The following is a 12,110-nucleotide window of genomic DNA, read 5'->3' on the forward strand; positions in this document are numbered from 1 at the left end:
GCGTTGCCAGGGGAGCGGCGATGCCGCCGCCATGAGCAGGAAGAGGCAGCGGCAGCAGCTGGCGGACTCGCTGGGCCGATCCGCCAAGCACTGTGAGTCTCTCCCCCGGCCCGACACACGGACCCCGCGCCGGGCCCGGCCGCCGGCGGGGCCTAGGGGCGCCGTGCGGCCGCCGCCTTCGCCTGAGGGGCGTTCGCTGCTGCCGGCCGCCGCCCGTTATCCCTGTGCTCACTGTGTGGCCCTGCTCACCAGCCACCCCCCGAGGCGGGCACTTCCCGCCGCCCCCTTAGCGCCAGCGGGTACGGGGCGGAGGGGTGTGGGACGCGGATTTAATGGGGAACGCCCGAGGGGTCCGGGCCCTGTAGCTTCCCTGTGCCTGCCCTGTATTTTTACCAGCCTGTTACATGTTCCCTTGCGTTTCGACTGGGCAGTTAATAAACGCGAAGTGGAATGTCTGATCAAGCTCTTCGACACGCTGGTGGCCGAGTCCAGCAGCCGCTTTGCTGCAGCTGGCTTTGACCGTAACATGTTCAGAGACACCCTGCACAGCGCGTTTGGCATGACGGATGACATGATCATGGACAGAGGTGAGACTGATAGGTCTAAAAAGATTTAAGGTTTTAGTTTTACGTTGTTGACCTGATGAGCATGCCTAGGCAAAATAGGGCCATCTCATCCCGGTAAGGACAGCAAAGGGAGGGTTACGCTCAGGACCTGCTGAGTACGGGGTATGGGGTTTTTTTTTCCTTTACGCGGAATCGTTTTCCCTCTAGTTTATGACAGCTTATGCTCTTGTATGAGGGAGACCCGCCAGAGAGGCAGTTGTACTGCTGTCCTGTGGCTGTGTCTATCCCAGTCACTGTAGTGTCGTGACAGAAGAGGGCAGCATGGCGTCACTTTTCTCTTTTCTCCGGTGGTTCCACCAGGAGCTGCAGTCCCTGCTGCTGGTGGACAGCTTTGTCTCTGGCTTGAAGGTCCCAGAAAGGCATTCTGTTTGAATGGGTAACTTCTGGAACAGAGGCGGTGTGAACAGCACTGAAGGGACTAGGCAGACAATACAGGGAGATGAGAGTAATGGGCCAAATAACCCCTTGAAAATACAGTGATTTCACGGATTCATAACGAGGGCCACATTTGCAGTTGCTGTGACAGTCACATGAATGATCTCTGATGTACAGGTGTCGAGGTGGATGTGGAGGGGGCGTAAGTCTGCCGTTCTTTCAGTCTCAGGCTGCCAAGAGCCACCCCTTGGTTCAACTTTCTCCTGTTCTCTAGCAGGAGGGGTATTTCAATGCCATAAGATAAAAACTTGTTGCCGTTTTATGCAACACGTCAAGTGTGTCTTGGAAGATACCTTACACGGACACAATCTTAAAAATTATTTAATGCTTACATACAAGGGGGCTGATTTCACTTTGCAAAAGCAAACCTGTTGTTTTCCAATTCCAAAATGTTTGGCTCTGCATGTAGAGGTGTTCCTGTAGCCAACTTACTAATTAACATTCTAAAATATGAATTAGTAAAGATGTTATTTAATGCTTTGAAGTGTATCTTGGATTTGAAGTACTGTATTACAGGCTGTATGAATAGTGAAGCTGCAAGATTGAAAGTTTATTTCAGGGAAGGGAGAAGAAAAAAGATTTTGGTACCTGAAAGACAGGAGAAAGGTTTTTTTCTTTGTATATTTGAAATATTTATGTATTGTTTCTAGGATTACTTTCTCCAAGATTTTCTGAGACAAATCCTAGTAATTAAAATCTTCTTCTGTATGCAAATATGCCTTAGTGTAAGGGCTGTTGGTTTACATCTGCATGGAAGCATACTTCCTGTAGTTGCTTAAGTCAGGAAAGCAACAGATTGAACAAAACGTCTTATCCCAGCAGGATTCTGGAGTGGAAGATCAGTAAACTTAGGGCTGAAATCCCCTTCGTTGTTACATCTTAGAAAGATTCAAGAAGGGTAATCATACCTTGGTGAAAGCAGAGAAACATCTTCAGAAAAAAATACGGGTTTACATTTTCATTGAATTTAAGAAAATATTCCTTTGTTTTTCCCTCTTAATTAAATTTAAAATGTATCTAATACACTTCCCAGTGTTCCGCACTTTTGATAGAGACAACGATAGCTGCATCAGTGTGGTGGAATGGGTGGAAGGCTTATCAGTATTTCTTCGGGGGACATTGGAAGAAAGGATTAAATGTAAGATTTATCTGTATGCTAGTATTTAGTAGTAATCATTTAATTCATGACTATTAAATTACATGTTGTTTTTGTTATAATTTAGTAGTTACTTTTATAAAGTATTTGGCAATTGAAGAGTTTTCTTCTGTATAGTTCAGTGCAATGAAACTGAGCTCTGAAATGGCTTCTCTGAGACAGAGGTTTTTCTGTGTAAACTGCCGTTATCATAGCTGCCACCTTATTTTATTGCTTACAAGAACTAGCATTTGAACCGAAGCTTGTTCTGCAGTATACAATTTTGACAGAATGTATGTTTTTGTATTCACACACAAAATTAGAAAGAAGCAGATGTAGCTGAAGGGTGATTTCGGCTAAATAACACAGTCTCAAGCCAACCAAGACCTGTGCCAACATTCATTTACTCGCACAATGGGGGGCACAGCAGCCGTTGCATCAATTGCAGCAGTTCTTCAGCTTGGAAGCATAGATTGAAAAACTGAGTCTGTTTGTAAGATGGTCATGGCAACCTTCACAGTAATGATGAAGAAAGATAGGGGAGAAAAAATAGCAAAAACTCTAGAATTTTAAGAAGCAGAAGAAAAATAAAATAGGGCATGTGGAGAAAAAAAGTGTAATAGAAAAAGGAGAATGACAGCATGTTGTTTCCATAGTTTCTAGGTTGCAGCATCAGCCATCCCTAATGCACTATATAAATCCATCTGGAAAGTGGCCTGGGGTGTCACAGCACTAGGATGTGTGCCCAGGATGTAATTCAGTATGTCAGTACAACTACAAGCAGTAAAATACGCAGCCCTGCTGTAAGCACTATAGAATATACTAGTGCATAGTGATACACAGTGTTGTCTGTCCTAAGTGTATGCCAGTACAGTTTTTCACTGTAGACACAGTCTTTGTCAAGAAAAAAACCCACCTCTTGTGTTCCAAAACTGAAGAGTTTTGTTCGTTTGTTTAAATAGGTTTTGTGAAGGATAGTAAAGTTTATTATGGTCATAGATTTCTGATTCCGGGAAGGTAGAAGCAATTGTAAGAGGAATTAGGCAGATGATACTTATACTTGTAACATACTCTGTTACAGGGATATTCTCTTTGCATTAAGGGATACTTCAGTTGTCTTTTCCACGCTAGTACAGCTCATTCTTCCTTCTCCTTTACTTTTTGAACCCAGCTTCCAAAATAACAAGGATGTGTTTTGTAGGTGCAAAGTCTTTCTCACATAGACAGCTGGTCCCCACCATGGGAAATTGGGCTTCTAAACCAGAACCTTGTTTATATTCTAAGGACAATTCTAGAGAAATTAAGATCTGTGAGTTAGTATGGTTTCTGTGAACTGAAGATTGTTTATTTGAGCAGAAATAGATTTTAACTATGAAGGGTAAATAGGCAATAATTGACTAGTATGTGTATCAAAATATGATACATATATTTCATGTATAAATATGGATTATAAATGTGGCTCAATTGATATGATGTACAACATACAATTCACATTTTCTGTCTATAGGTAACAGACAGCTTTAATGGTGTGTGATATAGTTTGTGTGAACTTTAAATTGATTTATCTTTCAAAAAGACTGTTTTGAGGTTTACGACCTGAATGGTGATGGATACATTTCGAGAGAGGAAATGTTCCAAATGCTGAAAAACAGCCTTCTCAAACAACCATCAGAAGAAGATCCTGATGAGGGAATTAAGGACTTGGTAGACATAGCACTGAAGAAAATGGCAAGTACTTACTCATTGTGATACTTCAGTGTCTTTCAAACATTCATTAACTGAACCTTAGAACATTCCTATGAGGTAACAAAGTACTGTGTCTGATTTACAGTGGGATTCTGAGCCACGGAGTTAATTACATGCATGAGATAAACAAGTCTCCTAATAAAGCCAGAAATATAATCCAGATCTAATGAGTCCCAGTCCAGTATCCTCACATGAAACTGTTAGTTTATTATAAGTTATAAACTTTATGTATAAACTAGCATGTGTATGTGTGCATACACACATGTGCATGCCCAGTCAAAACAAAAGCCCAGTCAGAAGTGGAAAATTCAAAAGCGTAAGCTGCGTTTATTCCAGTGCTGGGCATCTGCAGTAGCTTTATTATTAAGTACATTTGTGTTTTATCAGTTGATCATGAAATGTCTTTATCCAGTTTATATATTCTATTAGAATAGTAACCTCAAGGTTATTAAGGTAAAACTTGTCTTACTGTGATTAATCTAGGGTATCCAGATCAGCCAGGGACTGTGTTTCAACATTTTAATCAAATCAAGAAATACAAGCTCCCCTCCTCTGGTGGTGGTCAAAAAAATCTCACTTAAAACCAGGTCTTGAATCTCAACTCCTTTTATTTAACCCCAACTTTTCTACTTTTCAAACCCACCTCTTTTGCACACCTTCAGCTGAAAAGCCCATCTTACCCTTAGTTCTTGACAATGCTGAATCTAGCCTCACACAGAAAGCAAGCTATGACTTAGTAATTTGTTCATCTTCAGAGCACCTACCTGCACAGCTTTCCTGCAGGTTGCATCCAAAATGAACACCTTCATGTTCTGGCCAGTTGATAAGTGGGCTATGCTAGTCCAAGCACAAGCACTATGCTCTAGACATAACGAATCTTCATATATATAAGAACATATTATAAACTAATCATGTACATAATCCTGTTTCAGCTTTTCCACAAGAACTTAATAAAGCTCTGGTACATGTTTGAAGAATGTCCAGATCTCATTTGGCTGCTGAGCAGTTGTCTGAGTAGGATATTGCTGCCCATCTCAAATAACTAAACAACTGTTAGATATCCAAAAATGCATTTGTGGAGTCCATCACTCAAAGAAGAAAAAATTACTCTTTGAGCAATTGCCTGTAGGTACCATGGCATTGTGGCCAAGCATACGTCCAGTCCCATATCGTTTTCATACTTAAAAGTACTCGTAATGAACATGCTCGTGCCCTGCTCTCCGTTGTGCTGAGGAATGTAAAAGGCAGAGGCTACCCAGCTACTTCTGTTTCTCTTAAGCATCCAGTAGCAGGTTTTCTTGTTCAGGAACCTCTGTCTACATAGCTCCTTTCTTCTGCTTTTCTGGCCATTAGAACCTGTGTTCCCTGCATGTCCACCAGCTACAATGGTTCCATGGTTTGTTCTTCAAAAATTTTGCTTTGGCCCTGTGCCTTGAACACTAGCCACATCCACCCAGCAATCTTCACTTAAAGCCTTTATTTTATATGGTTTAAAGAAGTACTTCATATGCTCACCGTAGCATTTGTTGGCGTTGTAAGCTGCCATGTCAGTAGAAGCAGGAGGTTTTCAAATTGCAGAAAATACTAAAAACACAAGGATGCTTTTTCCACCCCCAGAGAAATACTCTGCTATGCTGAGATTCTGCAGTATGAGAGAAGTGGGCTGGCATCAGCATGCTCCACCATATGCTTCCGAGTGCTGTACGTGAAAAAGACAGGGCAGAAGTATGCCTACTATAGAAACCAGTAGGGTGAAGTATTTCCAGCCTCATGAATAGGATGTAGGTACTCTCATGATGTAAATACATATACAGAATATATTCTAACATTTTCTCCTACTTTGAAGTCTCCTGCTTTTAATTTATCGCAGTGCAACTGTGCTTGAGATTTGTCCATGCAATTCTCAGCTCAGCCTCTTCCCATGTTACTTTTGCCTTTTCTGGAATTCTGTTAGCAAAGCCATATGAGATAGATAGTTGAGCTTGCTCCACCTTTTATGCCTTAGGTAGAGGCAAATGATACAGATCTTGTCTGAGCAGGGACTGATGGCCCAAATAAAAGGATTTTTGCGTAAAATCAAACTAAAAATAGGATCCATGTCAATAAAACACCTGTTAAACAAAAATACAATTACTACAAGTCATCATCCTTTGCTGAAGAGTTCCCTTCCTTTTGTAGGACTATGATCATGATGGCAAGCTTTCTTTTATGGACTTTGAAAAAGCAGTCAGAGATGAAAATCTTCTGTTAGAAGCCTTTGGACCGTGTTTGCCAGACATAAAGGTATATCAACCTTGAGTTTAAAAAAATGTGCAGTACTTGCTATACTATTGGTGAGGAGATGTACATATTATGGTATTAACTGTCATTACATGGGGCCTGCTGAAGTCAACTGATAAATGCTTCAGTTGTGAGATATGCATATGCCAAGTTCCTATCTACCTTTCACAGCGCCGTTGTTTCCTTATACAGTTAAATGCTGGTACCAGAGAACCAGACCACACCGTTACTCAATGTTTGTCTGTCCTGGGTCAGCAATATAATGAATCATCCTCAATGAGCACCCTCTCAGACTAAGAAAATGAGACCGTTCTGTTGAATTGTTTATCCGAAAGCTCTCCAGGAATACAACTTTTATTTGTCTTTCTTCAGTGCCACTGGCAACACTGACATCACCTCACTTACGGCCCCTTTTGGGAGAGGCTGCTAGTTTTCTGAAAAAAATACCTTGAGAGTGTTCTTCATTTCAGAGTGTGCCACTGGTGTTTTTTAATTACATCTAACTGGGCTTTATTTATTAGCAATACATCTAATTCAATTCAGAATTTTTTTTTTTTTTAAAGATGATAATTTAGAACATGCTCATTTCCTCAGTGTTAAGTTCAACTGTGGAGAGCATTTCTGCTCTATAATAAAGAATAATTTTTTTTTCCTGATCTAGTAATCACTATTCTATTTGAACTGCATGTCATTTTTAAATACTGAAAGTTGTGCCTTCATAGAGATCAAAAAACAAAATTCTGAAATATATGCAGCGATTCCTAGAAACGGAAAAGCTGTGTAAGACTGCTGAGAACACAGCAAGTTTTCATTTGCTGGAAACCTACACTTCCTGCCAGCTCACCTACCTGGTAGGCTGGAGGACAAGAAAGGGTCTTGTAGCCATGACTGCAGGCTGTATTACATCACATCAGCTGGAAAGCAGCTGTTTCCAAAATGCCAGACTTCTCCTGACAGGCTCTCAAAAGACTTTCAAGGGTTTGGGAAAACCCAGGTAAGTACTCTGTTTTTTACACCAGTGGAAAGGTTTTAAAAAGTTTCTGAAAAGAATTGTGTTCACTTATCAGCATAGAAAAATGACTTGCTTTCTGTCAGTGTTGGTGATAAACCAGATACACAATTCAGGCTAATCATGGCAAGAGGTTGGAAACTCAGCTTGTTTCTTGCTTACAGTATCTGTGTGCTCTGTTCTGTACCCTACCCAACTGTTGCCTTTTTACTAGGTCTCTAGTTTCACTGTTAAAAGAGAACTCTATTTACATGTAGTTTCAAGTCCTAAAAGCAATAAATGAATTTTGGCTATGAGCTTAACATGAAGAAAACCTATAAATTACTAGATCGCCCAGTGGGGTTATGTTGGGGAACTTTAATTGTACCCCTTGACACAAATTAAACACTCATTTGTACTTCAATATATTTTTTAAAAATGTAATGAACTTACTGGATAGAATCCTACCACCATAAGCGGTTCTACAAGAAGTCTGCAAAGACGCACCGCAAGCCGATTCCTTGTATATGCTTGCACCAGCACCAATCCTGTGAGCGTCAGCGTGGGGCACCTTAGCCCAGTGTTGGGTTCATCCCCCCAGCTCCAGTTCTGCTGCCCAAAGGTTGCCCCTGAGTGCTCGATCCAGGACTGTTACAACACAGTGCTGCAGATATTTCTCTCATCACCAAGGGAAATTTCACTCCTTTACAGTAAGTCATCTCAGTCTCTGCAATTCCTGGTTCCAGCCAGTCTAACTCATTTTGCAGCTAGGCCTTCTCACCCTCCATACCAGATCGTTCCTTGGTCACACATTACCACTGCTGAGCAGTTACAATTTGAATTTCCCCTTCACTTACAACTTCTGAGTGTTCTCACTGGTCTCTCAGTGATGACATCATTAACACTATGGAAGTTACCTTTTCTAAGCTAAAAAGCAAGAGGTAGCCTAAGTGTAAGGACTGTCACTGCTTATGCATTTCAGTTTAGCACCTTTTCCAATTAAATTTAACTCCTTTAGTTAATTGAAAATGAACTTTTTTTTTTTTTTTTTTTTTTTTTTTAAAAAACAGAGCAGTATGGCATTTGAACAGAAGACTTTCCAGGAAGCTCGTAAACTGTAACTCCAAGTGGAATACTGTTGTAAGAAGTTTTTTCCTTCACCGTTCTTCATGGTATAGTAAAAGTAGAAGCAACTTGAAACTATTACTAAGTTTCAGTATTCCTTTACTGTAAAAGGTACTGAATAAATAGAATTTACTTCTGTTACTCTACCTAAATACAGTTCTTCAATGAGTTATTAAATATGTTGTAGTACGAGATACACAGAACAAGATTACAACAATATTATTATACTGGTTTGTTCATTCCAGGAAACAAATCGATACAATTTTTAACAGGGAATTGCTTGGAAATACAGTATAAAATAGTTTTATTTTTAACATAAAAAAAAATAAGTATTTTAAACTATAACCTTTAAAAAAATGACTGTTGGAAGATGCTGCCAGCAGTATCTATATTCTTCTTCTCTGCTTTACAAGTGGTTTGGCTGAGCTACTCTCTGGCTTTTGCACAGATGTTCTTGAAACAGAATCTGCTACCTAAATTGAGGAGGGGGAAAAAAAAAATCTTAGTAAACTGTAACCACTCCTTTTTTATGCTAGTTTTAGAGTAAGGCCATGTCTCCAACATTTGAGTATTGGGAGGGATGTATTACTATAATCACACTTGTATTGAATTTTCCTGCAGAAGGAGGGAAAAAAAACCATAACCAAATGCAGCATTAAACACAAGAGCAGTGAAACTTAGAAAATAAGTGTTAGCAGTATCATTTTTGTATTTTAACCACACAAACTGATTTCAGATACTCAGTGATAGAGTGTTACATATCTTAGCACCCCTCTCCCTACCAGAGGTGTTTTCAAAGTAAGGTTTAGTATGCTTTTTAAACTCAGGTATTGCAGGAAGAAGAGAGAAGGGGAAGGAAAAACATATATTTGTAAAATATGTGTCAAAGCACATTTAATATAAGAGATGCTTATTTATCAGTTTGACTGGAGATAAGCTCTTCCAAATCAGTCTAATTAGTCATAGTCAAGGGAGCTTTTTCGTATCTTAATTTAAATGGAAAGTTGTATCGGGAGTGTTTGACCTGCTGATTAATATCTTCCATAAAAGGTTATAAAGCTTAAGGCATGCTTTTCGGCATAGAATGTGTGGTTCTGTACATCTTTTAATGCCATAACAAGTGTTGGAGCAAAATTACATTGAACTCTGACTTTATTATTTTTTACTCCCTTTCAATCAGAAAACAGATACAAGTACCACACCGGAGTCAGCAGGACTACCTGCAAAGTTACAGTGCCGCCCCACGTGGAAAACAAGTGTAATTTACTAAAAATCATTTAGGACCATGCACTGACATTTATACTTTCTAAAGTGTGGTGTAAGAGGTATGGAGTAGAATGGCCTGCAATATTCTGTGTTAATAAAAATATTTAATAAAAAATAGTAAGAATGCTAGCTTTAAGTGGCAAATAAACTGATAATACTGAATAAATGATGAATTAAGTTATCTTAGGGTCTCTATTTTTATGGATAACAAGCACATAATATATTATGTTTGAAAATGAAAATATCAGAACTTTCAGAATCCATACCTCTTTCAGTTTATTTCGAATTAATGTAGCTGAAGTATTCAATGAATCATCATCCATATCCACTTTAGGTACTTCTGGTAGCTGTGGACCAATAACAACTTCAGTACTGTCCACACTTGTTCCAATGAGGGAAAACTTGTTACCTTCTTCCCTCTTCCTCTTACGTTCTTGCAGGTGAGTTGTACGAGGCATAAACCTATCAACTCCATTATCAATCAGAACCGTTCTTTGCATTAAGGAAGTTGGTGGAGTATGTCCTCCCGGATGTACACTTAGAGTTAGGGATGTGTTTTGACCAAAGTACCCAGAAGTTTCAGCACAACTGTTATCATACTGGGGAAATGTCAACAGGCTCTGACTATGATTCCCAAATGCATAGCCTGTGTTGTGGGATACCCCGTGAGAACTTGTAAAGCAGGATGGATCCCAGTTACTGGCTGCACATGATCCTGACGTACTCCATGGACAGTCATGCTCAGAGTTCTTTGAGACTGTCTTCTTAGGTCCCTCTACTTTCTTTAACAGAAAGCAATCTTTAAAACAACAAAAAAGTAGCTTCACTATTATGTCATTTTTAGTTCTAACACGTAAGAAAAAAACATTTAATATGATTACAGAAGTAATACCGGTGATAGTTCATTCCCAGCCACTTTTCTGTGATTCTTTTTTCCGAAGTGGCACCTCTCAACTGAAGCTTTTCAGCCTAGTCCCTCTGCAGATTTGTGAGGAATGCCCGAGCAGAAGTATTTCAGCAGTTTTGAGAACACGAGGAAAATATTTCTGATGTTGCAAATCAATAATTTTTACTTCCAGTTATGATTTCAAGGATAAGCTGTCTTGCAACATTGAAAAAACAGGTGTTTTTTCATGTTAAAAATCAGTGGTTTTACTCCTTTAAAATACCCTCATACAATGAATAATGATATCAAAGTACATAAGCACAAAAAAGGAGAAGCCTGTGCTCAGCAATTTGCTTATTTCTTAGCTTGCCCAGCCTTCAGTTGTTGAAGGTTCTGGTATAGTCACCGTCCTGACAAAACTGTCCCTCTGGGCATGCCTGAATAAGCAGGAACAAGGGTGAAAAGATGACCCAAAATTTCCTGCCAGTGCTTGAAATTTCTGATAACGTTTTGAAAAGAAGAGAAGGAAGTACCTCATTATTAAAGCTTATGCATTTTTTTATTTTAGTGCTAACCAAAACTGAAAAGTTGCTTTGAAAAAGATACAGCCCTCTAAATATTGGAAGATGTCTCTGTTCTGCTGCAAACATACTTAAAATGCATCTTTAAAACAGCCAGATAAAGCATTTTCTTTAATGGGCTCTTTAACCAAAAACCCACCCGCCACTGAAGTGAGATATTAAGATTCTGTAGGAAATTTAATTACAAACCTCTTTGATTTGTTGCTTTCGCTATATACTTTCTTCTATCCTGCAGCTTCTCCCGAGTTTCTTGGACTGTTTCAAATTCTGGAGCATAGCACACATGCAGCAAACTACCAAAGAAACTTCGTTCATCCATTTTTTTCTTGGCCACCCTGAAGGGAATTAAATTGTATTGGCAAAACTGAGGATGTTACTTAACAGATTGTAAATAATGAAGGTTTAAAAGATTAAGACTGCAAGAGGCAGATATTGCCCTGTCTAATACCTTGCACATTGCAGTTTTTGGAATTTTATCAGATAAACTTCAGTAAATTGCTCTGCTGGATATTCATCTAGAGCATGATATTCTTCAATGGCACCATATAATGCAAATTGTTCAACTAATTCCTTCATAACGCCTAACGCAGGAACTCCTTGTATTAGTAAATAACGAGATTCCAAGTTGATAGTATAAACCTGTGGGGGGAAAAAAAAAAAAAAAGAGTACACTAAAATGTTCATATTCTTGCTTTACTGCAAAAGTAAGGAATTTTGTCTGTTTGCTGTTGTTCCTCAAATCTTCTCAGGATGCTGAAAATCATCTGTACTCTATTTTGACTTTGGACTCTTGCAGGAGAGGTAAGTGCACAATTATCTGGGACATCTTCATCACCAAGCAGGAACTGAACTCAAGCTTCTTACTCAAAGCAGAACACAAATCAGAGCTGGCTCTTCTGCACCAGGTTAGAGTACTGCCATTTGCTGAGTAAAATCTTTTAAGTCTCTGGCCAATTTCCTCGCAAGACTGACTAGTAACCAGTTAATATAAGGCACTGTCAAACTAAAGACAAAACCACCAAAAAAACCTGTCTTGTTCACA

At 39.4% G+C, this 12,110-nt stretch overlaps 2 protein-coding genes across 4 annotated transcripts in view; one reads left to right on the top strand and one right to left on the bottom strand.

The window, feature by feature from the left end:
• Positions 1–9,594, top strand: CLXN (calaxin). 2 transcript variants are annotated; one of them, XM_052802313.1, is made up of 7 exons: positions 2–92; positions 432–587; positions 2,095–2,199; positions 3,773–3,924; positions 6,121–6,225; positions 8,281–8,350; positions 9,516–9,594. In XM_052802313.1, the coding sequence occupies exons 1-6, from the start codon at positions 32–34 to the stop codon at positions 8,329–8,331; spliced, it is 630 nt and encodes a 209-aa protein (XP_052658273.1). In that variant the 5' UTR covers positions 2–31; the 3' UTR covers positions 8,332–8,350; positions 9,516–9,594. The 2 variants fall into 2 exon arrangements, with proteins under 2 accessions (XP_052658265.1, XP_052658273.1); XM_052802305.1 differs by lacking the exon at positions 9,516–9,594 and having other exon boundaries at positions 1–92; positions 8,281–8,487.
• Positions 4,243–12,110, bottom strand: part of RBM48 (RNA binding motif protein 48) — a 9,709-nt gene continuing 1,841 nt past the window's right edge. For both annotated transcript variants that reach the window (XM_052802292.1, XM_052802282.1), the window contains exons 2-5: positions 11,517–11,707; positions 11,258–11,403; positions 9,868–10,400; positions 4,243–8,808 (exon numbers count right to left, since the gene is read on the bottom strand). In XM_052802292.1, the coding sequence (XP_052658252.1) occupies positions 8,722–8,808; positions 9,868–10,400; positions 11,258–11,403; positions 11,517–11,644 (894 nt within the window). In that variant the 5' untranslated portion in view covers positions 11,645–11,707 and the 3' untranslated portion in view covers positions 4,243–8,721. The remainder of the gene's footprint in view (positions 8,809–9,867; positions 10,401–11,257; positions 11,404–11,516; positions 11,708–12,110) is intronic.

The sequence above is a fragment of the Harpia harpyja genome, chromosome 1 (assembly GCF_026419915.1).
Source record: "Harpia harpyja isolate bHarHar1 chromosome 1, bHarHar1 primary haplotype, whole genome shotgun sequence".
Taxonomy (NCBI): domain Eukaryota; kingdom Metazoa; phylum Chordata; class Aves; order Accipitriformes; family Accipitridae; genus Harpia; species Harpia harpyja.

Bases quoted from the DNA above. Each gene is read 5' to 3' on its own strand.
- CLXN (XM_052802305.1), top strand. From the start codon at position 32: ATGAGCAGGAAGAGGCAGCGGCAGCAGCTGGCGGACTCGCTGGGCCGA. The intron at 93-431 runs GTGAGTCTCTCC...TCGACTGGGCAG, and splicing joins GGGCCGATCCGCCAAGCACT to TTAATAAACGCGAAGTGGAA. The intron at 3,925-6,120 runs GCAAGTACTTAC...TTCCTTTTGTAG, and splicing joins ACATAGCACTGAAGAAAATG to GACTATGATCATGATGGCAA.